Below are 26,794 nucleotides of genomic sequence, written 5' to 3'. Positions count from 1 at the left end.
AAAAAGCAATGTTTTTATTACCAAGCTTTTTTATGTAAATGCTAATTGCCAAGCATGTGTAATCATGTATAAAAGAACACACAGATATCCCATACATTCATAAATTACATTTACATTTATCATGTTACCAATACAACTACAGTCATCAATCATTTTATTATCCCTGTTTTTATTATTTATTTATTTTTTTTGCATTTCAGATTTGCCTCTTCGGAACAATTGCCAATCTTTTGAATATCATGGTATTGACCAAAAAGGACATGGCCAAAGCCCCTATAAATAAAATTCTAAAGTGGCTGGCAGTGGCTGATATGTTTGTAATGATTGAGTATATACCATTTGCATCGTCACAGTATATTTATATGAAACCAGGTAAGTCAGATAGAAAAAAATCAAAAATTAGTTTCATGAATTTTTTTCTATAGAAAAAAATCGATCCAAGGGAGTCCGGTATTTTGTTTTTTTTTTTTTTTTTTTTTTTTTTTTTTTTGTTTTGTATATCCAAATATTTTTTTTTCTTACTTTCCAGGTCAAAAAGATTTCAGTTACGCCTGGGCCATTTACATTCTGTTCCATATGAATTATACCCAAGTCCTGCATACAATCTCCATTGGTCTGACGGTGACATTGGCAGTGTGGCGCTATGTAGCCATAAGGTAAGCTGATATTGTTATTGTAATCCTCTAGATGTTATTGTATTGCAATGTTGCAATGTGTTTTGTGTGTGTTTTTTTTCGGTACAATAATGAAAAGTTATAAAAACACTATTCGGGCATGTGTACACCTGCATATACACACATACATACTCAAAAAACTGAAACATCGTTTGCAATGAAAACAAAGTTGAATTTTAAATATCTTTTTCATAAATCCGACCTGGGTAGGATTACCTCACCTCTCATACATAGGAGATTTTTGAGCGACTTTTTTATTCTGATTGTATGGGAGAGATCCTGACATATGCCGAATGTTTTAAGTTATCCTGATAATGAAGGGTATTCGTTACAATCGAACATATAATTTGCTTACCAATAACACTTTCTCTTTTTTGTAATCGATTTTTTTCGCTATATGTGAAATTGTGTGTACACGTGCATATATTGCATATCTTGTGTATGTATGTGTGTGTAATTTTTCGAATAAAAAAAATTAAATTCTATTTGCCATTTGTATTCCTTTTTTTGCTAACTTTCTTCATATTCGTTGGAGTCCTATATGATTGCTTGTATCCTCGTAACAACTTGTTTAGTGTATTAAATATATGTATGTATGTGTGTGTTCATATCTTACAGTTTTTATCACTGTTCATTTATTTGTTTGTCTAAAAGATTATATGTCAGTGTATTTCAAAAATGTATAAGATTTTTTTCCTTCGCCTTTTTTTCTATAAATATAAAATCCAATTAAATTTTATAATTTGCATACAAACATTTTTATCTATATGCAAGGTCAAATTTGGTCGATTTTTCCAATAAAAAAAATTTCTTGAAAAATTTCTTTTCTATAGAAAAAGATTCGTGAGACCCCTGGGTCCAAATGTTTTTCTATAGAAAAAAATTCGTGAGACCCTTTGGTCCAAATGTTTTTCTATAGAAAAAAATTCGTGAGACCCTTGGGTCCAATTTTTTTCTATAGAAAAAAATTCGTGAGACCCTTGGGTCCAATTTTTTTCTATAGAAAAAAATTCGTGAGACCCTTGGGTCCAAGTTTTTTCTATAGAAAAAAATTCGTAAGACCCTTGGGTCCAAGTTTTTTCTATAGAAAAAAATTCGTGAGACCCTTGGGTCCAATTTTTTTCTATAGAAAAAAATTCGTGAGACCCTTGGGTCCAATTTTTTTCTATAGAAAAGAATTCGTGAGACCCTTGGGTCCAATTTTTTTCTATAGAAAAAAAATCGTGAGACCCTTGAGTCAATTTTTTTTCTATAGAAAAAAATTCGTGAGATCATTGGGTCCAAAATTCGTGAGACCCTTGGGTCCCATTTTTTTCTATAGAAAAAAATCGAGACCCTTGGGTCCCAATTTTTTTCTATATAGAAAAAAGTAGTCGTCAGGGAACCTGACGAATTTTTTTTTCTATAAAAAAAATTCCTTGGGTCCCAATTTTTTTCTATAAAAAAAATTCGTGAGACCCTTGGGTCCCAATGTTTTTCTATAGAAAAAAATTCGTGAGAACCTTGGGTCCCATGATGTTTTTCTATCTCTGAAAAAAATTCGTTAGACCTATGTGTTTTGTGTGTGTGTGTTTTTCTATAGAAAAAAATTTGTGAGACCCTTGGGTCCCAATGTTTTTCTATAGAAAAAAGTTCGTGAGACCCTTGGGTTTAATTTTTTTCTATAGAAAAAAATTCGTAGGTGTACCTCACCTCTCATACATGGGAGATTTTTGAGCGACTTATTTATTCTGATTGTATGGGGGAAATACTGACATATGCCGAATATTTTAAGTTATTTGATAATGAAGGGTATTCGGTACAACCGAACATACCATTTGCTTACCAATAGCACTTTCTCTTTTTTGTAATGAATTTTTCCCTATATGTGTCTATATGTGAAATTGTGTGTACACGTACATATATTGCATATCTTGTGTATATATGTGTGTGTATTTTTCCGAATAAAAAAAATTAAATTCCATTTGCCATTTGTAATCCTTTTTTGCTAACTTTCTTCATATTCGTTGGAGTCCTTTATGATTTCTTGTATCCTCGTAACATTTCGTTCAGTGTATTTAATATATGTATGTATGTGCTCATATCTTACACTTTTTATCACTGTTCATTTATTTGTTTGTCTAATATTTTTTCATGTATTGCAATTTATATTCGAAAAGATTATATGTTCGTGTATTTCGAAAATGTATAAGATTTTTTTCCTTCTCCTTTTTTTCTATAAATATAAAATCCAATTAAATTTTTTAATTTGAATACAAACATTTTTATCAGCTATATGCAAGGTCAAACTTGGTCGATTTTTCAAATAAAAAAAATTTCTTGAAAAATTTCATTTCTATAGAAAACAATTCGTGAGAACCTTGGGTCCCAATGTTTTTCTATAGAAAAAAATTCGTGAGACCCTTGGGTCCCAATGTTTTTCTATAGAAAAAAATTCGTGAGACCCTTGGGTCCCAATGTTTTTCTATATAGAAAAAAAATTCGTGAGACCCTTGGGTCCCAATGTTTTTCTATAGAAAAAAATTCGTGAGACCCTTGGGTCCCAATGTTTTTCTATAGAAAAAAATTCGTGAGACCCTTGGGTCCCAATGTTTTTCTATAGAAAAAAATTCGTGAGACCCTTGGGTCCCAATGTTTTTCTATAGAAAAAATTCGTAAGACCCTTGGGTCACAATGTTTTTCTATAGAAAAAAATTCGTGAGACCCTTGGGTCCCAATGTTTTTCTATAGAAAAAAAATCGTGAGACCCTTGGGTCCCAATGTTTTTCTATAGAAAAAAATTCGTGAGACCCTTGGGTACAATGTTTTCTATAGAAAAAATCGTGAGACCCTTGGTTGCAAAGTTTTTCTATAGAAAAAAATTCGTGAGACCCTTGGGTTCCAATGTTTTTCTATAGAAAAAAATTCCTGAGACCCTTGGGTCCAATGTTTTTCTATAGAAAAAAATTGTGGGACCCTAAAATTCACATGTTTTATATTTTATTATTTTTTTTTTTTTTTTTGTGAGCCCCTCTGGCTCTTTGCCTCATATTTTTCTATACTACACATTTATTTTTTCATTAATAATTTTTTCAGCACCTTTCACATCGATATTTTACTTTTTTTTATTGTTGTAAATTGCATCTTATTTTTTCAATTTATTGCAAAATTCAAAATTAAAATAATTGGTTTATTTCCATTTTAGAGATCTGTTGTTAAATAATTGGTGTACCGATTCTAAAATCAACTGACAAATATTCTTAAAAAAAAATCGCCCAAAAAGACTCACTTTATTTTTCCTTCGTTTTTTTCTGCTTCTTTGATTTCTCCTGTTCTCATTCTGTATTTCCTTTTTTTTGTGTGCCAATCAAAATCAACAAAATAATCAAACATCTAACAATAAAAATGCAATACACTGACAAACCAAAAAACAAACCCATTCGAAATAACCTTCAATTGACCCCATACACCTCCCCACCAATTCACTTCGTATGCCACCAAACACACGTCGTGTAGTCAACGTTTTTGCCAAATATTACCCTCTTATTTTTACAGACACCCCCATGGAGCATGTGCCAGCTTCCTGTTGTCCCACTGCAACGAATGCATTCTCTTCTCCTTTGTCATATCGCCCATTGTCTGTTTTCCCACGCTGTTGGTGTTTAAAGTGAGCGAACGTGTAAAGGACAATCGGGTCTTGTACTATGTTCAAGCTGATAAAAATTCCAATCTGTATAGGTAAGTGGTATATACACATCTATGGTAGTGTGTGCATATGTATATGTATGTGTGTGTGTCAATGTTTATTGTAAAAAAATGTTAAACAAAAAATACCTAAAGGGAGTAGTGGTTCATTTGAAACTAAACGGTATGCCACCGCTAATACCGAACCAGATGATGGTGACTGTGAAGGACTTTTTTTTCACATTCCTCAGGAGACATGGATCTTAAATTGCAATGGAATGGAAATAATTGAAATTTCATGTTGATATGCCAATACACAGATGTTTGTCGAACCTAGTTGACTTTTTCTTCTTTGTACCTTTTTTCAATTCGTTTCTTGTTAATATTTTCAATTTACATATCATGTGAAACTTTCTTAGGTTCCTGGAACCGGAATCAAGGAGTCGACCCCTGAAAAAATTATTCTTTAAAAAAATCCACGCCTTGGGTAGGCCTTGAAAGAAATTATTCTTTAAAAAAATTCACGCCTTGGGTAGGCCTTGAAAGAAATTATTCTTTAAAAAAATCCACGCCTTGGGTAGGCCTTGAAAGAAATTATTCTTTAAAAAATCCACGCCTTGAAAAAATATTCTTCAAAAAATCCTCGCCTTCTGTGGTCCCCTTGGATAGGCCTTGAAAAAAATATTCTTCAAAAAATCCACGCCTTCTGTGGTCCCCTTGGATAGGCCTTGAAAAAAATATTCTTCAAAAAATCCACGCCTTCTGTGGTCCCCTTGGATAGGCCTTGAAAAAAATATACTTACAAAAAATCCACGCCTTCTGTGGGCCCCTTGGGTAGGCCTTGAAAAAAATATTCTTAAAAAAACCAATCCTTCTGTGGGCCCCTTGGATAGGCCTTGAAAAAAATATTCTTAAAAAAATCCACGCCTTCTGTGGGCCTCTTGGATAGGCCTTGAAAAAAATATTCTTAAAAAAATCCACGCCTTCTGTGGGCCTCTTGAATAGGCCTTGACAAAAAATATTCTTTAAAAAATCCACGCCTTCTGTGGTCCCCTTGAATAGGCCTTGAAAAAAAATATTCTTTAAAAAATCCACGCTTTGGATGGGCCTTGAAAAAATATTCTTTAAAAAATCCACGCCTTGGATGGGACTTGAAAAAATATTCTTTAAAAAATCCACGCTTTGGATGGGCCTTGAAAAAATATTCTTTAAAAAATCCACGCCTTGGATGGGACTTGAAAAAATATTCTTTAAAAAATCCAAGCCTTGGATGGGCCTTGAAAAAATATTCTTTAAAAAATCCACGCCTTGGATGGGCCTTGAAAAAATATTCTTTAAAAAATCCACGCCTTGGATGGGCCTTGAAAAAATGATTCTTTAAAAAATCCACGCCTTGGATAGGCCTTGAAAAAATGATTCTTTAAAAAATCCACGCCTTGGATAGGCCTTGAAAAAATGATTCTTTAAAAATCCACGCCTTGAACAGGCCTTGAAAAAATTATTCTTTAAAAAATCCACGCCTTGGATGGGCCTTGAAAAAAAATTCTTTAAAAAATCCACGACTTGGATAGGCATTGGAAAAAAATATTCTTTAAAAAATCCACGCCTTGGATAGGCCTTGAAAAAAATATTCTTTAAAAAATCCACGCCTTGGATAGGCCTTGAAAAAATTATTATTTAAAAAATCCACGCCCTGGATAGGCCTTGAAAATATTCTTTAAAAAATCAACGCCTTCTATAGGTCCCTATAAACTATTCTTTAAAAAATCCACACTTTATTTGAGACCCTGAAAAAATATTCTGAGAATTTGAAAAAAACCAGTACTTGAACATTTTTTATAAAACCTACAACCTCACATTTTTTTTTTAATCCACACCTATTGTTGACCCTGGAACAATACTTTTAAAAAATATTAGTCCCGATGGGCCTTGAAATTTGTTTTTTATTCCAATCCGATCCCTACATTTTACTCCTTTGTTTCATTTCCCTTTCATTTCTTTTTACAGAATAAATTTTTGGATCCACTCGGTTATAATTAAGCTGCTGCCCTGCTGTATATTAACCATAATTAGCTTCGTGCTGGTCAAGGTGTTGTGTGAGGCCTCCAAGCGGAAGCAAAAACTCAAGGAATATAGTAATCCAAATAAGTTGTCGGCCCAGCATCAACATTTGCAAAAGCATGCCTCAAGGTAAGCCACCACAATATGGGTGGGAGTGGGATTAATTTCCGATAATAAATTCGGAAAAATGGGATTTAAAGAGGACTTAACTTGTATTCCCTTTTGTTTTTGTATTTCTTCATCTCTCTCTCTCTCTCTCTGTTGCTCTCCGCCACAGAATACCTAAATGTGACCGGCGTACGGACCGTACAACAATGCTGCTGGTGGCTGTGTTAATCCTTTTCTTATTGACCGAATTCCCCCAGGGCATATTGGGTCTGATGTCCGGCATTATGGAGAAATGTTTTTTCGAAGTGTGCTATCAAGTGTTCGGCGAAATGATGGATTTACTGGCACTCATTAATGCGGCTGTTGATTTCGTGCTCTATGGCCTGATGTCGAAACAGTTCCGCACCACCTTTAAATCGTTATTTTTTAAGAGGCGTCTGGGCAGCATTGAACTGACACGGGTAACGCGTTTGACCACAACGTGCGTATGATTGGCTCCAGGGGATAATGAGATGAGGCGGCTGTCGAACAATGACAAAACCTTCGCCAACACCACCACCTCAACAGTATTACGACATCAGCAATCCGAACAGCAGCAAACCCTTATAGCAACCACCGCTACCACCACAACAGCAACAGTGATGAAATTGAAACACATTGATGGCATTGTCGGAGGAGGAGGAGGAGGACGACGACGCGGTGGTCCGGGAGAAAAACAAGGAGAGGCCATTACCACCGATAACAACCGGAATATTGACTATAACAATGAAATGATTGTCGACGGCACTTCTTCGGCTGAAGTGTATTTTAAGGGCATACAGCTGTAGAAATAGCCAGCCACCAGGCCATTCGACAGGATATCAATTCAAAATGCAAAAAAAAAATAACAACAACAAAAACCCGACTAATGAAAATGTATACCAGAGATAAAATTTGGAAGGGAAAAAGGCAAAATCGAAAAAAAAGGTTCAATAAATAAGTCCATTGGCAATTTTTGCTCGTGTCGGAAAATAACAACGACAACAACCAAAACAATAATAGATAAAACAACAACAACAATATCAATTCTATTTTCGCATTTGTAATCAGATATTTTGTTGTTGTTGTTGTTGGTGGCCGGGGTAGGGGTGAAATGACGCAAACAATTGAAATTGAATACGAAGAAGAAAACTGGTAACCAGCCCACGGGGTCAGGCCACAGAACATATGTTTGCCTCCCGCAATGATCCTCCCCAGAGGGGGTCAGGGAAATCCATTAGCGGCATTTATGTGTGTGTGATAATGACGACCAAAACATTATAGGAGCATTTTTGGATTTTTTGCTGATAATCGAATCGGGTTATGTGGTACACACCATGGGGCACCATCGAGACCGAATCGAGGAGCACAGATTTACAGGAACTATGACAAATCTTTTTTTTGTATGTATGTAAATCCGAATGGGACAATTACACGGTGAAAGGGGCCCACGATGCCACGGTAAATTGCTGCCATAAGAAAACGAAATAAGCCAATTACAGACACACATTCGAGTAGGATATTTGGCCTAAGAACCGGAACATAGTGAAAATGACTTGGCACTTATTTCAAAAAATCGAATTTGGAAAGAAGTTATAGACTCACATCAATCCCGAAATTTCAATTTACAGTCACTTCGTAATACAAAAATATATAAACTCTTCGGCTGGATCTGGTCCACAATTTGAGAGCTATATCCAAAGATCTACCGATATTTTCATAAATTTTTGGTATTAAGATTTGTCAACCCAAGAAGATCTAGAAATACTAAATTACAGCTAATTCGGTTGAGAAACGTGTCCATCCCATCTCCAAAATACCGAAATTCCGCAGCTACCGCCATATGGAGGCTAACCTAAAAAAATGGGCCGGATATAAAAAAAAAAAAATTAGTTTGTTGCAAGATTTATTAACCGAAAAAATATCAAATTTGAGCCAAATCGGTTGGAAAATATTTCGGAAATCCCTAAAATATCGAAATTACGAAGGGTACCGTTATATGGGGACCAACCTAATAAGTAGACTGATATTGATATTTTTTGTAGTGATATTGGGTATCATATGAGTACCCAAAATATCAGGTTATAGACAATTCGATTGAAACCTTTGTTCAGGATCCGCAAAATATCGAAATTCCAAAGGTATTGAAATCCCGAAGATACTCTAAAAAGGAAATCACCGTTGATAATTTTTTGTAGGGGAGATTTTCTACCTAATTTTCTACCCATTATACCAAATTTCAGCCAATTTTGTTGTAAAATGTACCCAAAAGCCTCAAAATATCGAAATTCCGGAGGTACCGTTCTATGGATGCTCCCCTTAAAATGAGACCGATATTGATAATTTTTCGTAGGAAAATTTGTCAAGTAATAAGCATCCAAAATATCAAATTACTGGCAAATCGGTTGAGAAATGTGACCAAAAGGTCCAAAAATACCGAAATTCCGCAGGTATTGCTATGTGGAGGCTACCCTAAAAAGGGGACCGATATTGATAATTTTTAGTAGGGCGATTTTAGACCCAATGAGAACCCATCGTACCAAATTTCGGCAAATTTGGTTAAAAATATGCACAAAAGCTTCAAAATATCGATATTCTGTAGGTACCGTTCTATGGAGTCTACCCTAAAAAGGGGACCGATATTGATAATTTTTGGTAGGTAGATTTTTCACGCAATGAGAACTTAAAATATCAAATTTCAGTCAATTCTGTTGTAAAATGTACCCAAAAGCCCCAAAATACCGAAATTCCGCAGGTATCGTTATGTGTAGGCTATCCTTAAAAAGGGACCGATATTTATACATTTTGGTAGGAAGATTTTTCAAGCAATAAGAATCCAAAATATCGAATTCGAATCAATTCGGTTGGGAAATGTGCCCAAAAACTCAAAAAACGCCGAAATTCCGCAGGTATCGTTATGTGGAGGCTATCCTTAAAAAGGGGCCGATATTGATAATTGTTGGTAGGGAGATTTTTCATGCAATGAGAACCCAAAATATCAAATTACAGGCAAATCGGTTGAGAAATGTGCCCAAAATCTCCAAAAATACCGAAATTCCGCAAGTATCGTTATGTGTAGGCTACCCTTAAAGAGGGACCGATATTTATACATTTTGGTAGGAAGATTTTTCAAGCAATAAGAATCCAAAATATCAAATTCGAATCAATTCGGTTGAGAAATGTGCCCAAAAGCTCAAAAAACACCGAAATTCCACAGGTATCGTTGTGTGGAGGCTACCCTTAAAATGGGGCCGATGTTGATAATTTTTGGTGTGAAGATTTTCTAATTTTTGGTATGAAGATTTTCTACCCAATCAGAACCCATTATACCAAATTTCAGCAAATTTGGTTGAGAAATGTACCCAAAAGCCACAAAATATCGAAATTCCGCAGGCATCGTTATGTGGAGGATATCATTAAAATGGGCCGATGTTGATAATTTTTGGTATGAAGATTTTTGACCCAATAAATACCCATTATACCAAATTTAAGTCAATTCGGTTGAGAAATATGCCCAAAAGCTCCAAAAATACCGAAATTCCGCAGGTATCGTTATGTGGAGGCTATCCTTAAAAAGGGACCGATATTTATAATTGTTGGTAGGAAGATTTTTCATACAATGAGAACCCAAAATATCAAATTTGAGTTAATTCTGTTGAGAAATATACCCAAAAGCTCCAAATTCCGCAGGTATCGTTATGTGGAGGCTACCCTTAAAAAGTAACCGATATTGATAATTTTTGGTGTGAAGATTTTCTACCCAAGTAGAACCCATTATACCAAATTTCAGCCAATTCGGTTGTAAAATGTGTCCAAAAGCTCCACAAATATCGAAATTCCGCAGGTGTCGTTATATGGGAGCTACCCTTAAAAAGTGACCGATATTGATAATTTTTGGTATGAAAACTTGCTACCCAATTAGAACCCATTACACCAAATTTCAAACAATTCGGTTGTAAAATGTGCCCAAAACTCAGAAAAATACCGAAATTCCGCAGGTATCGTTCTATGGAGGCTACCCTTAAAAAAGGACCAATATTGATAATTTTTGGTAGGAAGATTTTTCCTACAATGAGAACCCAAAATATCAAATTTACTAGCAAATCGTTTGAGAAATGTACCCAGAAGCCCCAAATATCGAAATTCCGCAGGTATGGTTGTGAAAAGTCTATCCTGAGGGTATCCAAAAAATATTATTAATACAATGTATGGTTCTCAGAAATGTTCCTTAAAAATTCGAATGGTCCACAAAATTATTTTTTTAATCTATTTCAGATTCTTTTTTTAGTCAGAAATCAGATTGCTGTTTAAAAAAACTCCCGGCTTCTGATGGCTCTCGTCCTGGGCTTTGCAGGCAAATATTATTTTCAACCATTTTCAATTTTGCCATTTTGCCATTCTATCTCCCTGTAATTCAACGAATTAAGCTGTATTGTAATTAATTTTGTTAGAAATTTTCTACATTTCAAAAAATGTTGTAAAAAAACATATTTTTATTAATATAAGTAAAAAATTAGAAATAATTTAAAATGTATTATAAATGTAAGTATACCATATAATTAAGCTATAGATTATTATTACAATTTTTTTTATAAATATAATTGTCATAATTTATTTTTTAAGTAAAGTAAGAAAAAACCAAAATTATAAAATAAAAAAAAAAATAAAGTGCCATTTTGAACCTAGCAATAAGTTGTAAATTATTGTTGTTGATGAAAATAAACAAAAAGTATTAAATTTAAATGGTTATTTTTTTAGATAACAATATAATAAAAATTACAATTAAAATTAATTACATAGAAAATATATATAAATATTTTATATATAGCAGGTATAAAAACATAATTATAAGTATACACATAAATCATTATATATTAGCATATATTTACATACATACATTGTTATGTACAGAATGAAACATGTTCATAGTCATCAGTATTAATTCCATTTAAAAGCAACAACAACAAAAATAAGTTCCTTTTTATGAAGAGCCCCTAAAAAAGGAACTGGTCCACCCACCACCATCACCGTTCGTTCATCAACAACTTTCCATCCAAATAACACACACACACACACAGAAATGAACACAACAACAAACACATACATACACCTACTTGTCTTATAGTGTAGCTGTAATTAGTTTTTTTTTTTTTTAATTTTTGAGTAACATCTTCATTTCATTTAAAATTTCCGACAACCCCTCAATATCATTGGCTTGTTATATCTGATATTCTAAGTTTTTTTATTTATTAAAAAAAATAAAAATAAAAACAATACCAAACCAAATAAATGTTTAACTTTTTTCATAAAATAAAATTAGTTTCTATTCAAATTTGTTTAAAATAAAAAGGTAAGTCAGGTGGTCCCTAAATAATATTCTTTAAAAAATCCACGCCTACTATAGGTCCCTAAAAAAGTATTCTTTACAAAATCCACGCCTACTATAGGTCCCTAAAAAAGTATTCTTTAAAAAATCCACGCCTACTATAGGTCCCTAAAAAAGTATTCTTTACAAAATCCACGCCTACTATAGGTCCCTAAAAAAGTATTCTTTAAAAAATCCACGCCTACTATAGGTCCTTAAAAAAATATTCTTTAACAAATCCACGCCTACTATAGGTCACTAAAAAAGTATTCTTTAAAAAATCCACGCCTACTATAGGTCCCTAAAAAAATATTCTTTAAAAAATCCACGCCTACTATAGGTCCTTAAAAAAATATTCTTTAACAAATCCACGCCTACTATAGGTCACTAAAAAATATTCTTTAAAAAATCCACGCCTACTATAGGTCACTAAAAATATTCTTTAAAAAATCCACGCCTACTATAGGTCCCTAAAAAAATATTCTTTAAAAAATCCACGCCTACTATAGGTCCCCAAAAAAATATATAGGACCCTGCAAAAATAAGTCCCTAAAAATATTCTTTAAAAAATACACGCCTTCTTTAGGTCCCTAAAAAATATTCTTTAAAAAATACACGCCTTCTATAGGTCCCTAAAAAAATATTCTTTAAAAAATCCACGCCTACTATAGGTCCCTAAAAAAATATTCTTTACAAAATCCACGCCTACTATAGGTCCCTAAAAAAATATTCTTTACAAAATCCACGCCTACTATAGGTCCCTAAAAAAATATTCTTTAACAAATCCACGCCTACTATAGGTCACTAAAAAATATATTTTTTTTCATTTCATCCTCCTTCTCGAAATTTAAAAAAAAAGCAGCAAAAAACAAATAAACACACATTAGTATGAATTTCCAAAACATTCCACAAAGCCCAATCCTACACCCCAAAAGTGATCCGAATGTAAAATTTCAACAAAAAGTGAAGCCTTTTTAATTGTAAAAATATGGAGTGGCAGTGTGCAATAAAACTTCACAATTTCCTCTAACCATATCTGTAAACTTTATTAAAATCGGTTTAGTAGTTGCCGAGATATTTGTATTTCAATTCAACAATGATCCAAAATACACCACCTGCTCGATTCTGGTCGCCTATTACCAAAAAATGAAAAACCACACAAAAATCGATCTTTTAAAAAAGGCAAAAAATTGGCAAAATGGCAAATTGCAAAAAAAGGGCAGTTCGAGGTGCAATTTCTTGTTGCTTGATATGTAGGTGTGATTGATTGATTGTGTGATTTATGCACACATGCAATGTAAAATATATTTACTTACACATACACACACTGTAGCTGTATGAAGAAAGAAATTCCATTTTTGCAAGATCGATTTTTGCGGTGTTTTTCATTTTTTGGTAATAGGCGCCCAGCATCGAACGCAAGTATATTTCGGAGCATGGTAGAATTGAAATTCGAATAACTCCGGAAATACTTAACCGATTTTTATGAATTTTTCAGCAATGGTTAGAGGGAATTCTGCAGTTTTATTACACATGGACATTATATATTTATTACACCTACATAGGTGATTTTTTTGCTATTATCTTTTTGGCAACGCTGTTTTTAACAGTTTACACACATCTCGTGTTTTGTTTTTCTGTCATACATCTTCAGCTTCGAAGTTGATTTAAGTAAGGAAGAAATATTACAGTGTGTAATTGAATGTAATTGGCTATCGAAAGCTATCTCGCACGCCAGTCAGACATGCAGACGGACATTTGTATAGGGGAGAGGGGGGCACCTTTGAACGTGGGGCACCTTTGAACAGCGCTCATAAAATCTTGGTTTAATATTTTTCCGACCCGCAACCACATTTTTGTATATGGCAATCTTGTTCTCTATATGCGTAAACCACTTTGGCTTGCTTTTTCAGTTGTCGAAAAATTGTGCATGGGTGACCATGTTTTCTCAGTGTCATTGTAAACTTTTATTCATTTGGTTGTAAGGGCGCAGGAAGAATTCTGTGATAGTTTTCTTTCGTCAAACAAATTTTTTGCATTCGAACAATCATTTCAAACATAACTAATGTAATTTCTTTCATATATATTTATTACAAAAAAAGTTATTTTAAAGTTCCGTAAAATGCCATGGGTGGGGCACCTTTGAACATGCCCATTAAACTCGAGTAAAAAAAGGATTTTTTAATTTTTGGCTTCGATTTCTCAAAATTTCAAATGGGCTAATAAGATTACGAAATTAACTGTATTTTTCACCATACTAATTTGTATTTTTAAGACATTTTATGTTTTAATAATTTTTGATCTAAATTTTTTAAATTTTGAAAATTTTTAATATATTTTTTAATGAATTAATGCTTTTCTGATATGTATGAATAAAATACATACATATTTGAACATAAACACTGTAAAAAACCATGTCGTTCAAAAATGCCAACCCCTGTTCAAAGGTGCCCCCCTGGGGGGGCAGTTTTGAACACTTTGAGTTCGTCCATTAAAACAGTAATAAAATATATTTATCAAGCTTATAGTATGTCATATGTATATTCATTTTAAAGGTTACATATGTACCTATTAGTTAAAATTTATAAGAAACCAAAAATGATAAAATAAAAAATTTTATAAGGCTTGAAAGCAAAAAGTGTTCAAAGGTGCCCCCCTCTCCCCTATATATGGGAACTATATCTAAATCTGAACCGATTTTCAGGAAACTTTACACACATCACTCCAGACTCATTTCAGTACACTATGCCAAATTTCGAAAGATGTTTAGGGACTTTGGTACACCATTTACCTTATATCGGACGAAAATTTATATAGGAGCTATATCTACATCCGAACCGATTTTCACGAAACTGAACGTGCACCATTCATGACCTAATTTAGTACGTTAATCCAAATTTCGTGGAAATCGGAAGATATATTGGGACTTTGGTACACCATTTATATTAAATCGAAGGAAAATATATATGGGAGCTATATCTAAATCTGAACAGATTTTCACGAAACTTAACACACATCATTCTAGACTTCGTTCAGAACGCTATGCCAAATTTCGTGCAAATCGAAAGATAAATAGGGACTTTGGTACACCATTTACCTTAAATCGGACCAAACTATATATGGGAGCTATATCTAAATCTGAACAGATTTTCAGGAAACTTACCACACATCATTCTATACCTAATTCATAGACCTATTCCAAATTTCGTGCAAATCGAAAGATAAATAGGGACTTTGGTACACCATTTACCTTAAATCGGACGAAAATATATATGGGAGCTATATCTAAATCTGAACCGATTTTCAGGAAACTTAACACACATCATTCTAGATCTAATTCGTTACGCTGTGCCAAATTTCGTGCGGCAAATTTCGATTTTCTCGGAACTTAGCACATATCATTTTGGACCTAATTCAGTACCCTATGCCAAATTGCGTGCAAAGCCTCATTACCTTAAATATATAGGAGCTATAATCGAAATCTGAACCGATTTTCTTGAAACTTGACACACATCATTCTAGGCACAACTCAGTATACTACGCAAAATTTCGAAAGATATATAGGGGCTTTGGTGCACCATTTACATAAAATCGGACAAAACTATATATAGGAGCTATATCTAAATCTGAACCGATTTTCACGAAACTTAGCACATATCATTCTGAACCTAATTCAGAACTCTCTGCCAAATTTCATGCAAATCGAAAGATATATAGGGACTTTTGAGCACCATTCACCTTAAATCGGATGAAACTATATATGGGAGCTATATCTAAACTGAACCGATTTTCTCCAATTTCAATAGGGTTCGTCTTTGGGCCAAATAAGTGAGCTGTGCCAAATTTCATCCAATTCGGATCATAAATGCGACGATGTGGACGGACGGACATGCATAAATCGACTCAGAAAGTGATTCTATACATATTCTCTATCTCGATTATTTTTGCCTTCTACAAACACATGCACAAAGACATAATACCCTGTACCACAGTGTGGCGAAGGGTATAAAAATATAATATAAATAAATAAAATTTGCCGATTCTTTAACAATGACCAATATTTAGCCGTTAATGTAATACCTTTGGCGATGACTATATAGTAACCTGGTAAAAAAATACAGGATGTAGAATATAATTGTAAAGAAAAAAATAATTTGCTGTCCCTCAAAATATATAGTGCTGATGTAGATGTCTTGTCGGGTTCTATAAAACCCTCTTTTGGGCGGAATGAATTTAATTTATAGCTTCATACTTACCTTTCCGCAATCAGCCACAAAAATTAAATAAAAAACCATTTTTTATATTTTCATAGTTTCATTTAGAAAAAGAAAAACAATTTATTATTTCGTGTCTTGTTTTCAAATTCATCGTTGCATTTACTTTCAGTTATTAAAGACTTATAAAAAAATATTTGTTTATACAAAAAATACACTAATTTTGTGCTTTTCGTACCCATACGTACGAATTTCCAAAACTACTTCAGTCATGCACTCCAATAAGCACGAGTTTCTAAAGCTTCCACAATTCCACACTGCAAAAATAATTTCAATTATAAATTTCAGGTTTCCAGCCATATCTGTTCATATAGATCCAAATTGTACCACATTTAGTACCATATTTAGTACTTTTCGTACTTATGAGTACGAATTTCCAACACTATCTCAATCATGTCCGATAACAATAATTGTATTTTCAAATATAAATTTTCCATCTCTACCATTTCATTCAAATCGAAATTGTACCAAGCTTAGTACTATTTAGTGCACAATCCTATACTCCAACCTTAATTTTAGCTCCAAATTTTAGAATTTCCGCACACACAAAATGAATTCTACCATATTTAGTACCATTTAGTGCTAGTGAAAATACTAGCTTAATTCTGTAATTTTCATTCCAAATTTAGGTTTACCATCTCTATACGTTAACAAAAATCTAAACTGTACCAAATTTTGTACCATTTGGAACACATAATGACGAATTTTCAAAACTATCGATATATCTCAATCCTGCACTTCAACTGTAATATTAATTCGAAAGACTCCAGCGCTATTTGTTCACATAAATTCAACTTGCACCAAAATTAATACCATTTAGTACTTTTCGTACAAATAAGTACGATTTTTTAAAGATAGCTCAATCGTGTACTACAATAGTAGTCCTATTTCCTCTTTTCAGAATTCCATCTCTATACACTCAACTAAATGCAAATGGTACCATATTTAGTACCATTTTGTACTTTCTATACATATAAGTACGAATTTCTTAAACCATTTCCATACAAGCAACACCACTTCCCAACCTGCATTCCATATAAAATTTCCAGATTCTAGCTATATATGTTCAATATATATCCAATTAGAACTAAATTTAGTACAGTTTAGTACTTTTCGTACACTTATAGGTCGAATTTCCAAAAACCCTTTTGCACATCTTTCTAACATTCCATCAGTGACCCACATTCCAAATTTCAGAATTCTAGCTTTTCCCGCCACTTCACTTAACACTAAGCTCTTCTATATATTAAGAAGATAATACCTTGAACATTTTCAAAACAAAAACTGCTCGCGCACAAACATACACACACACACGCACAATTGTTTACAAAGTCCATATTTAAGAAGTTTCTCTTTCGTTTTTGAAATCTTGATTGCATTTTTTGAAATAAATAAATAATTAACCCTATATGGCAATGCTGGGGTTTTTCCTTCCCTTATTAGCAGCATCATAAAATCGAATAACAACAACAACAAAAAAGAAAACAACAGCGAAACGATAAAATTTCCTTAGAGGAAATTTTTGACGGAATTTGTAATGGAATTTGAGATCAAAACAAACTGTTAAGGCAAACACAAATAAAATTGAAAACAGTAATAAATTAAATCTAACCGAAATGGATTAGAAGAAGGTCAGCGTTTCGTCGTATCGCATCGCATTAACAATTTTAAAATTCAATACAAGTTGTTGTTGGTGGAGGGTGTTTTTTTTAAATGGTTAATACTGGCCATTACAAAGTATTGTGTGGTCGGTACAGTGGTGAAAAAATTATAATGTAATTCGGAATATATTTTTTCAAACATCATCAATCGATTTGGATTTAAAAAAATATATATTTTTTTACCATCAATAGGCGTGGATTTTTAAAAGAATATTTTTTCAAGGCCCATACAAGGCATAGGATTTTTTTAAAGAATATTTTTTTCAAATCTCTCATAAGGCATGGATTTTTCAAAGGCGTAGATTTTTTAAAGAATATTTTTTCAAGTCTCAAATAAGGCGTGGATTTTTCAGGCATTCAGGGACCTACAGAAGGCGTGGATTTTTTAAAGAATATTTTTTTCAGGGACCTACAGAAGGCGTGGATTTTTTAAAGAATATTTTTTCAGGGACCTACAGAAGGCGTGGATTTTTTAAAGAATATTTTTTCAGGGACCTACAGAAGGCGTGGATTTTTTAAAGAATATTTTTTCAGGGACCTACAGAAGGCGTGGATTTTTTAAAGAATATTTTTTCAAGGGCCTATAGATGGCGTGAATTTTTTAAAGAATATTTTTTTCAGGGACCTACAGAAGGCTTGGATTTTTTAAAGAATATTTTTTTCAGGGACCTACAGAAGGCGTGGATTTTTTAAAGAATATTTTTTCAGGGACCTAAAGAAGGCGTGGATTTTTTAAAGAATATTTTTTTAAGGAACCTAATGAAGGCGTGGATTTTTAAAGAAATTTTTTCAGGGACCTACAGAAGGCGTGGATTTTTTAAAGAATATTTTTTTCAGGGACCTACAGAAGGCGTGGATTTTTTAAAGAATATTTTTTTCAGGGACCTACAGAAGGCGTGGATTTTTTAAAGAATATTTTTTCAGGGACCTAAAGAAGGCGTGGATTTTTTAAAGACGTGGATTTTTTAAAGAATATTTTTTCAGGGACCTACAGAAGGCGTGGATTTTTTAAAGACGTGGATTTTTTAAAGAATATTTTTTCAGGGACCTACAGAAGGCGTTGATTTTTTTAAAGAATATTTTTTTCAGGGACCTACAGAAGGCGTGGATATTTTTAAAGAATATTTTTTTCAGGGACCTACAGAAGGCGTGGATTTTTTTAAAGAATATTTTTTTCAGGGACCTACAGAAGGCGTGGATTTTTTAAAGAATATTTTTCCAGGGACCTAGTGCACCAAACATTCAAAGTTTTCCGATTTATATGAAATCGAATTGAGGGCGGACTAATGTACGTCAAGTTTTATAAAAATCGCTTCAGATTTAGATATAGGTCCCATATATAATTTACCTCGATTTTATGTAAATGGTGCACCAAGGACTCAAAATTTGTCACATTGAGATGAAATATTGCAGAGCGTATCGAACTGTGATTAGAATGACATGTATTAATTTTTGTTGAAATCTGTTCCGATTTGGATATAGCTTCCATATATGATTTCGGCGGTTTTTACGAAAGTGGTGCTTCAAAGGCATTATTTACCCAACGGAGTATAGATTGAATTTTGTTACAATTTGGATATAGCCTTCCTTCCTAAAGAACACCTTTAGAGAGTGCAATTCCCTTTAGATGGCCTTTTCATTCGAACCTAATAAATCGGAAAAATTCCACACAAATTACAAATTACATTTCGACAAAACTTAGGAAATAAATGATAAAATATTTGCAATAATTTCCGTTTGCCACTGTATTGGTTAATTATGACATAAGACGTGCCTGAAATACTTAATGCCAACTTTAGCCGATGGCCATTAAATCGACGACCAAACGAATGAACGAACGACACTTAAAAAGTCATTTTCCTTAAATGGTTTTATTTACGGCAGTCGGCGGCAGCCGCCTAAATAAACAAAAAAACAACAACAAAAAACAAAAACATTCCATGTGGCACCAACGAACACTGACTGGCTTCCACTAGCCCGGCATTCAAGTCAGCCCACCAACCAGCAGCCATCCATCCGATGACTCGTTGTTGCAGAATGTAAACAAGTCGGAATGCTGTTGTTTGTTTGTTTGTAATTACGATTGACTTCTCGTTTGGCCATTAATGTCCAATGATAATGGGGTAAAGATGAAAAAAAAAACAATGTATACTGCAGTCGTCCCCATGCACATGGAGACACATGTATTCTTATCTAGCTATGATTACACACACACATACATAGATATATATACGTATGGGAAAATACTCGATTGTGTTTGTATAGTATTTAAGCCTTATCGAACTTCCAATATTCTTTTGCCAATGGACTATTTTTTTAACCCACTTTACAAAGAATAACAACAACCCACCTATACACACACGCACACACATATGTACATCTCTACATACACACTCTTAAATGCATGCATATATGTTTGTATAGCATTCCCATTGCATTCGAGATTGTTGCAGTTGGATTAACGTTCCACTTATACGGGATATACTAGGTGTATGCGTGAGTGTGTGTCTGTGTCTGTATGTGTTATATTTGTTGTTGGCTTTATATCGATACACAATCGTTAATTAAGTCATCAGAAATCAGTAGGTGAAGAAGCAAAGCCGGACGGCAGCAAATTGTGACAGCCTTTGGAGTCACAATTTATACAAAATCGAAGGAGGTTATTCTTGGGGGCTATATGTAAATATGAACCGATTTAACGGAAACTCAACATACAGTTCTCATATCAGTAGTCTGGGTAAATTTTCGTGTCTATCCGACATACATGGTGTCTATGATACACCATTTACGTGGAATCGGAGGAAAATATATATGAGAACCATAACGAAATTTTCAGGGGTTTAAAAAAAATCTCAAGACACGTCATTGTGATCTTAAGTCTGTAGCCAGCCCATGCAAAATTTTGTGTCGATGATGTGCCATACGTGGAATCGGATAAACTTATATATATGGGAGCTATCTCGAAATCTTGACGGATTTTAACAGAACTCAGGGCACATCATTGTGGTCTTAAGTCTGTAGCCAGCCCATCCAACCATACCATGTCGAACGGACAAACCTAGGGTCTTTGATGCCCGGTTTACATGAAATCGGACGAAGTTATATAGGTTATATCGTTATATAGGTTAGCTGCTCCGCCTACGGGGAGCAGAGCTGAATGCTAACGGACGCGTCCACAGGTTGCTAATATTGGGAAGCCCAACGCCATTCGTTGGGCAACTGTGAATAACCAATAAACAGTCGCGGACAATCAGCGGGCTCAGGGGGATAGTCTCGAAGGAAATGACCGAGTGCCTATTATCCCTGAGCCGACGAGGCGAGAATGGCGCCCCCTATCCTATATCCATTTAAAAAAGTCTGGGACACTACCTTCTTAAAGTGTCTCCCCTAACGCTGGGGTGTCATGCGACCTCGTGCCTGTCAGCGTTCCACGGTTTGCAGTCAGGGTACCGACTGTATTAGAACGGAGCCTTGTTGATACCTGGACGCCTCAACAAGTGTTTTCAGGCTTAGTTGCCAAGTCCTTGCCATGGTAAGAGGCTATGCCATGGTCGACCTCAAACCCTCACACAAAGCACTTACTATGGAGCCGTCTTTTGATAACCACCCCCCAAAAAAAAAAAACAAAAACAACGCATGCAATTTTTCGACTGATGCTGGTGTGGCTGCCTTGGCACTCTCAGTCTCGAATTCTACAAGGTCAGATATCAATGAATCCCCCAAGTGTTGACGACCTAAGCAATCCCCCTGGACCTATCTTTAGCCAATTGTCCTTCTCTCCACGACGTTAATGCAAGCCTGGAGAGGCAGTCGGATCTTCTCCTCAATCTTCTAGAGGAAACCGGCTCCTTCCGCCTTAGTCAGGAGAGCATCCCGAATCAGCTCTGGGATGACTCGCCCTTGTCGGACGAGGATGACATCATGGAAACTACGGTGATTAGAACTACGGTGATAAACACAGTAGCAACCATGGTGTCTCCTCTGAAGCAAGGAGGGTCCTCCCAGTTGCTGACTAGGGAAGTAAACCCTGGCGAGGTTGAGGATCTCGACTCAATCTCCACGGCCTGCAGTGACGTCGCGAGGCTTCTCAGGCAGTTGGCTGTCGAAACAGATGCTGGCACCGATGAGACTCCCATCGTTAAGATGGATGACTCATCAGTACCAATATCTGCTAGACAAGCCGACGCTAAGGAGATCGCTGTCAAGAAAATGTATCGGAGAGCAGTAAATTACTGTAAACGAACCATTGGGCGGGACAGCGACTCCATCACAAGGAAGGAGTTCCTGTTAATCAAGAAGAAGCTCAAACTCATTAGGAAATTCTCTAGGAACTATCCTGATGATATTGAGAGGGACTTCTTGATTGATAGGATCCCCCGACCCAGTACTAGGACCACAGCGGTAGTCCCTTCTAAGAAAGAGAAACCTGTTGATGGCCCTGGTACATCCAGGAAGCTGATGCTTGAGACGGCTAAGCCCTCGGCACCCCCAAAGTGTAAACTGAGTACTGAGACGTCCCAGACATCAGAATCCACAAAGACAAAAGGCAGGGGACTGTCGAAGTCGGCCCGAAAGAGAGCCCGTAAAAAGGCCTCCAAGAAGATCGATAAGGCACAACAGCCCTCTGTCAATCCACCTTATGCCGAATTGCCAAAGCTGACAGCCAAGGCGGTTACAATTGGGCAGTCGCCAGTGGATAAGCAGAAGGTAGCGGACGCGAAGCAGTTGCCTGCGTCTGCTGGGCATACCTCTGCAATCTTAACCGATTTCGATAAAACTTAATACATCGCTTTCTAGTCTCAATTCGGTATGCCATGCAAAATTTCGTGTCGATCGGTGGAAAGTTGTGTCCTTGGTGCGCCATTTACGTAAAATCGAACGAAGTTATATGTAGAAGCTATATCGAAATCTCAACCGATTTCAACAAAACTTAATACGCCTCTTTCTAGTCTCAATTCAGTGCGCTAGCCAAAATTTCGAGTCCATCGGTCGAATGTTGGGTCTTTGGTACAACATTTACCAGAAATCGGAAGAAAATATATAGGGGAGCTATATGTAATTTTCAACCAATTTTAAAAAACTTAGCATAGCTCAAACTGGGTTCAATTTGGTAGGCTGTACAAAATTTCGCGTCTATCGGAGAAAAAATGTTGGCCACGGTTTAGAGAAAATCGGACAAAAATATATATTGGACCTGTATCTGAATATAAACCGATTTGAACAGAACTCATCACACGTCACCCTAGTCTCAATTCGGTTGACCGTACAAAATTTGGTCTCAATTGGACAAACGTGTGATCTTCAGTGGCCGATTTATGTAAAATCCGACGAAAAGATATATGAAGGCTATATCTAAAACCGAACCGATTTGAACAAAATTTAATCCAAGTCATTCTAGTCTCAATTTAGTGCGCTATGCTAATTTTCGTGTCAATCGAACAAATGTGGGGTCTTTGGTCCAGCATTTAACTCAAATCAAATCGGATGAAATTATATAGGAAGCGATTTTAGTGAAACCGAACACCCGTCATTATAGCCTCAACTCGATCTAAATCGATTTCAATAAAACTTAAAATACCTCATTCTAAGTTGAGGTTGGTTCGCTGTACAAAATTTCTTCTCAATCGAGCTAACATTGGGTCATTGGTACACCATTTATAGAAAATCGGTCGATGTTATATATGGGAGCTATATCTGAATCGGAACAGATTTCAACAAAACTTAAGACAACTCATTTTAGACTCAATTCAGTATGGTGTGCAAAATTTCGTGTCAATCGCACAAACATGTGGTCTCTGTGCAGCATTTTCCTGAAATCGGAAGAAATTATATAGGGGAGCTATATATAATTCTTAACCGATTTTTATGAAACTCAACACACGCCATTCTAGACTCAATTCAGAAAGCTATGCTCAATTTCGTGTCAATCGAACAAGCCTTGGTTCTGTGGTGCCAAAATTGACATAAAATCTAAATCTGAACCGATTTTTACGAAATTCAACACACGCCATTCTGGACTCAATTCGGTGTCAATTGGACAAGGTGAGGAATTCGGTCCATCATTTAATAGAAATCAGACGAAAATGTCTATATATAGGAGCTATATATAAATATCAACCGATTCCAACAAAACACACACACACACCTCATTCTGGGTTCAATTTGGCCCACTGTACAAAATTTCGTGCCAATCGCTAAACCATTTATAGGTAATCGGACAAAATTAAATTTGGGTATGTATCTAAATCTGAGCCGATTTTTTACAATTTCAATAGGATTCATCCTTGGGACAACAGAATGTGCTCTGCCAAACTGCATCTCATTCAGATAATAAATGCGATCTGCACTTTGTTTACAAAAATATATGGACTGAGAGACAGGCGGACATAGGGACGGGCGGACCAACATGAATATATCGTCTCAAAAAATACTTCTTGTCTCTGTAGATCCTTAAAATTTCTAAAAGTTCTATTTCGCCCGAAAACATATCTAATAGCCTGCACCATGGGTGTTCGGTAGGGTACAAAAAGAGCTGCTGAGCTATGCATCAGCATAATTTTACCATCTAGTCATTCGAACAAGGCTCTTCAATATGAATATTTTACAGCTTAATTACTGGGAAATGTTCAAAAGCTCGGCAATAATAAATGTCTTTAATGCTGATGCCGATGTGACGATGGTAGCAGGTTACTGCTGCGGAAAATCAATATGTCATGTGGGCAGAATTCGAAACTCAAAGAGGAGATTATGGAATGTAATAAGAAAATACCTTTCAAATTCTCTTTACAATCAGAATAGCTTCTTATGATCTGATTTTTGCTTAGGTATTTGCGTGCAGAAAAATCCCTATAGGTTTTAAGAATTATTTTTGGGGATTGGATTTTTTTGGGACCAAACATCGTTTTTTTCTTAATTATTTTTAAAGGACCATATTTAGGGCCTTATTTTGTATAAATATTTTTAAAACATTAACCTTTAGCGCGGATTCTTTGAAAATTGTTACTTACAGAAGCCGAGCTTAAAAAAGATTTCCAAGATGTTGTTTTCTACTTGGCCTTTCCATCTGATTCGTGACCTTCCCCTTCTGCTGGTTCGCTTTTATATGCCTTCTGGGCTGGGTCATCCTCATCCATTCTCACAACACCACCTAGTCGCTGCAGCTCAATACGACTGACTATGTCGATGCCCCGTATAGATTGTAAAGCTCGTGGTTCATTTGAGGTCGATATTCACCGTCGACACAGATCGGCCAATAGATCTTTCGGAGAATTTTTCATTCAAACACCCCTCATCTGCTTGCCAAGTACCCATGCTTAAAATCCACGGGTAGTATCAGCATCTTATAAAGTGTGAGCTTGGTCTGGCGGGAGGTGGCCTTGTTTCTAAACTGCTTACTTAGACCATAGTAGCATCTGTTGGCCATCACAATCCTTCTCCGAATTTCAAAACTGATGTCATTCGTTTTATTTATGGCTGTACCAAGGTACTTACTTACAAAGCTGGCTTGTTACAGAACGGTTGTTCCATAAGCCGAGCTTAAAAAAATATTTCCAAGCGCGTCGGTCTTGTGCTCATCTCTTCCAATTTGAAAGACCATGTTCCAAGATGTTGTTTTCTACTTGGTCTTTCATCTGATTCGTGGCCTTCCCCTTCTACGGGAACCATCAGTAGGCTCGCTTTTATATAACTTTTGAGCTGGGGCATTCTCATTCATTCGCCCAACATGACCTAGCCATCGTAGTCACTGCAGCTCAATACGACTGACTATGTCGATGTCCGCGTATAGATTGTAAAGCTCGTGGATCATTCGACGTCGATATTTACCGTCGACACAGATTGGCCCGTAGATCTTTCGAAGAATTTTTCATTCAAACACCCCAAGAGCTGTCTCATCGGCTTGCGCAAGTACCCATGCTTCAGATCCATATAACAGCACGGGTAGTATCAGCGCCTTGTAAAGTGTGAGTTTGGTCTGGCGGTAGGTGGCCTTGTTTCTAAACTGCTTACTTAGACCATAGTAGCATCTGTTGGCCATCACAATCTTTCTCCGAATTTCAAAACTGATGTCATTCGATTTATTTATGGCGGTACCAAGGTATATAAAATCTTTAACTACCTCGAAGCTGAAGTCCTCAAGTTCCACAGTTGGTCCAAGTCTACTGGACGTCTTGCGCGTTGATATCATCAGCTTTGTCTTCTCGCCGTTTACTGCCAGACCCACTTTGGCAGAGTCCTTCCCAATTTGTTCAAAGGTGGCTGTTACCGCTCGCAATGTTCGACCCATTATATCGATGTCATCGGCGTAGGCGAGTAACTGGTGTTGTTTGGTGAACAGAGTGCCATTTCTGTTCACCTTTGCATCTCCTGACCATATGACCTTTTCCAGCAGGATGTTGAAGAGATCACACGACAAACTGTCTCCTTGTCTGAATCCTCGTTCGGTATTGAAGGGTCCTTTCCGACATTAACTGCCGACCTTGGGCCACCTAAAGTTACCCTGCATAGCGGTATTAATTTTGAAGGAATGCCGAACATAGACATGACTTTAAACCTCTGAACGGACAGGGCTGTCGAAAGCGTCTTTACAGTCGACGAATGGGTGGAATGTGTCGATGTGTTTTTTCCAGGATTTGGCGCAGAGTGAAAATCTGGTCAATGGTGGATTTGTCAGGTCTGAAGCCGCATTGGTATAGTCCAATAAAGTCATTGACCATTGGCTTCGGTCGTTCACTCAGCACACTGAATAGCACTTTATATGCGATGAGAAGGAGACTTATTCCTCTATAGTTGACACATATCGACTTTTCTCCTTTTTTGTGCACGGGACACAAGATGCTGAGGTTCCAATCATTGGACACGCATTCCTCTAACCAAATTGTACTAATCAGCTGGTGCAGGCTCCTGACAAGCATCTGACCACAAGTCTTGAATAATTCGGCTGGCGACCCATCGGCTCCTGCTGCTTTATTG

General features: G+C 35.7%; 1 protein-coding gene across 1 annotated transcript; it reads left to right on the top strand.

The window, feature by feature from the left end:
- The first annotated feature begins 197 nt into the window (after positions 1-197).
- On the top strand, positions 198-7,037 carry LOC133336398 (G-protein coupled receptor dmsr-1). The gene is made up of 5 exons (XM_061544694.1): positions 198-372; positions 530-656; positions 4,209-4,391; positions 6,345-6,527; positions 6,676-7,037. Exons 1-5 carry the CDS (start codon positions 240-242, stop codon positions 6,995-6,997), a joined length of 948 nt encoding a protein of 315 aa, XP_061400678.1. The 5' UTR covers positions 198-239; the 3' UTR covers positions 6,998-7,037.
- The last annotated feature ends 19,757 nt before the right edge of the window (positions 7,038-26,794 follow it).

Source organism: Musca vetustissima, unplaced genomic scaffold (genome assembly GCF_032173495.1).
Source record: "Musca vetustissima isolate MV318-11 ecotype Yass unplaced genomic scaffold, APGP_CSIRO_Mvet_v1 utg139869, whole genome shotgun sequence".
Lineage (NCBI taxonomy): Eukaryota > Metazoa > Arthropoda > Insecta > Diptera > Muscidae > Musca > Musca vetustissima.
This window is presented reverse-complemented; position numbering and strand designations above follow the sequence as displayed.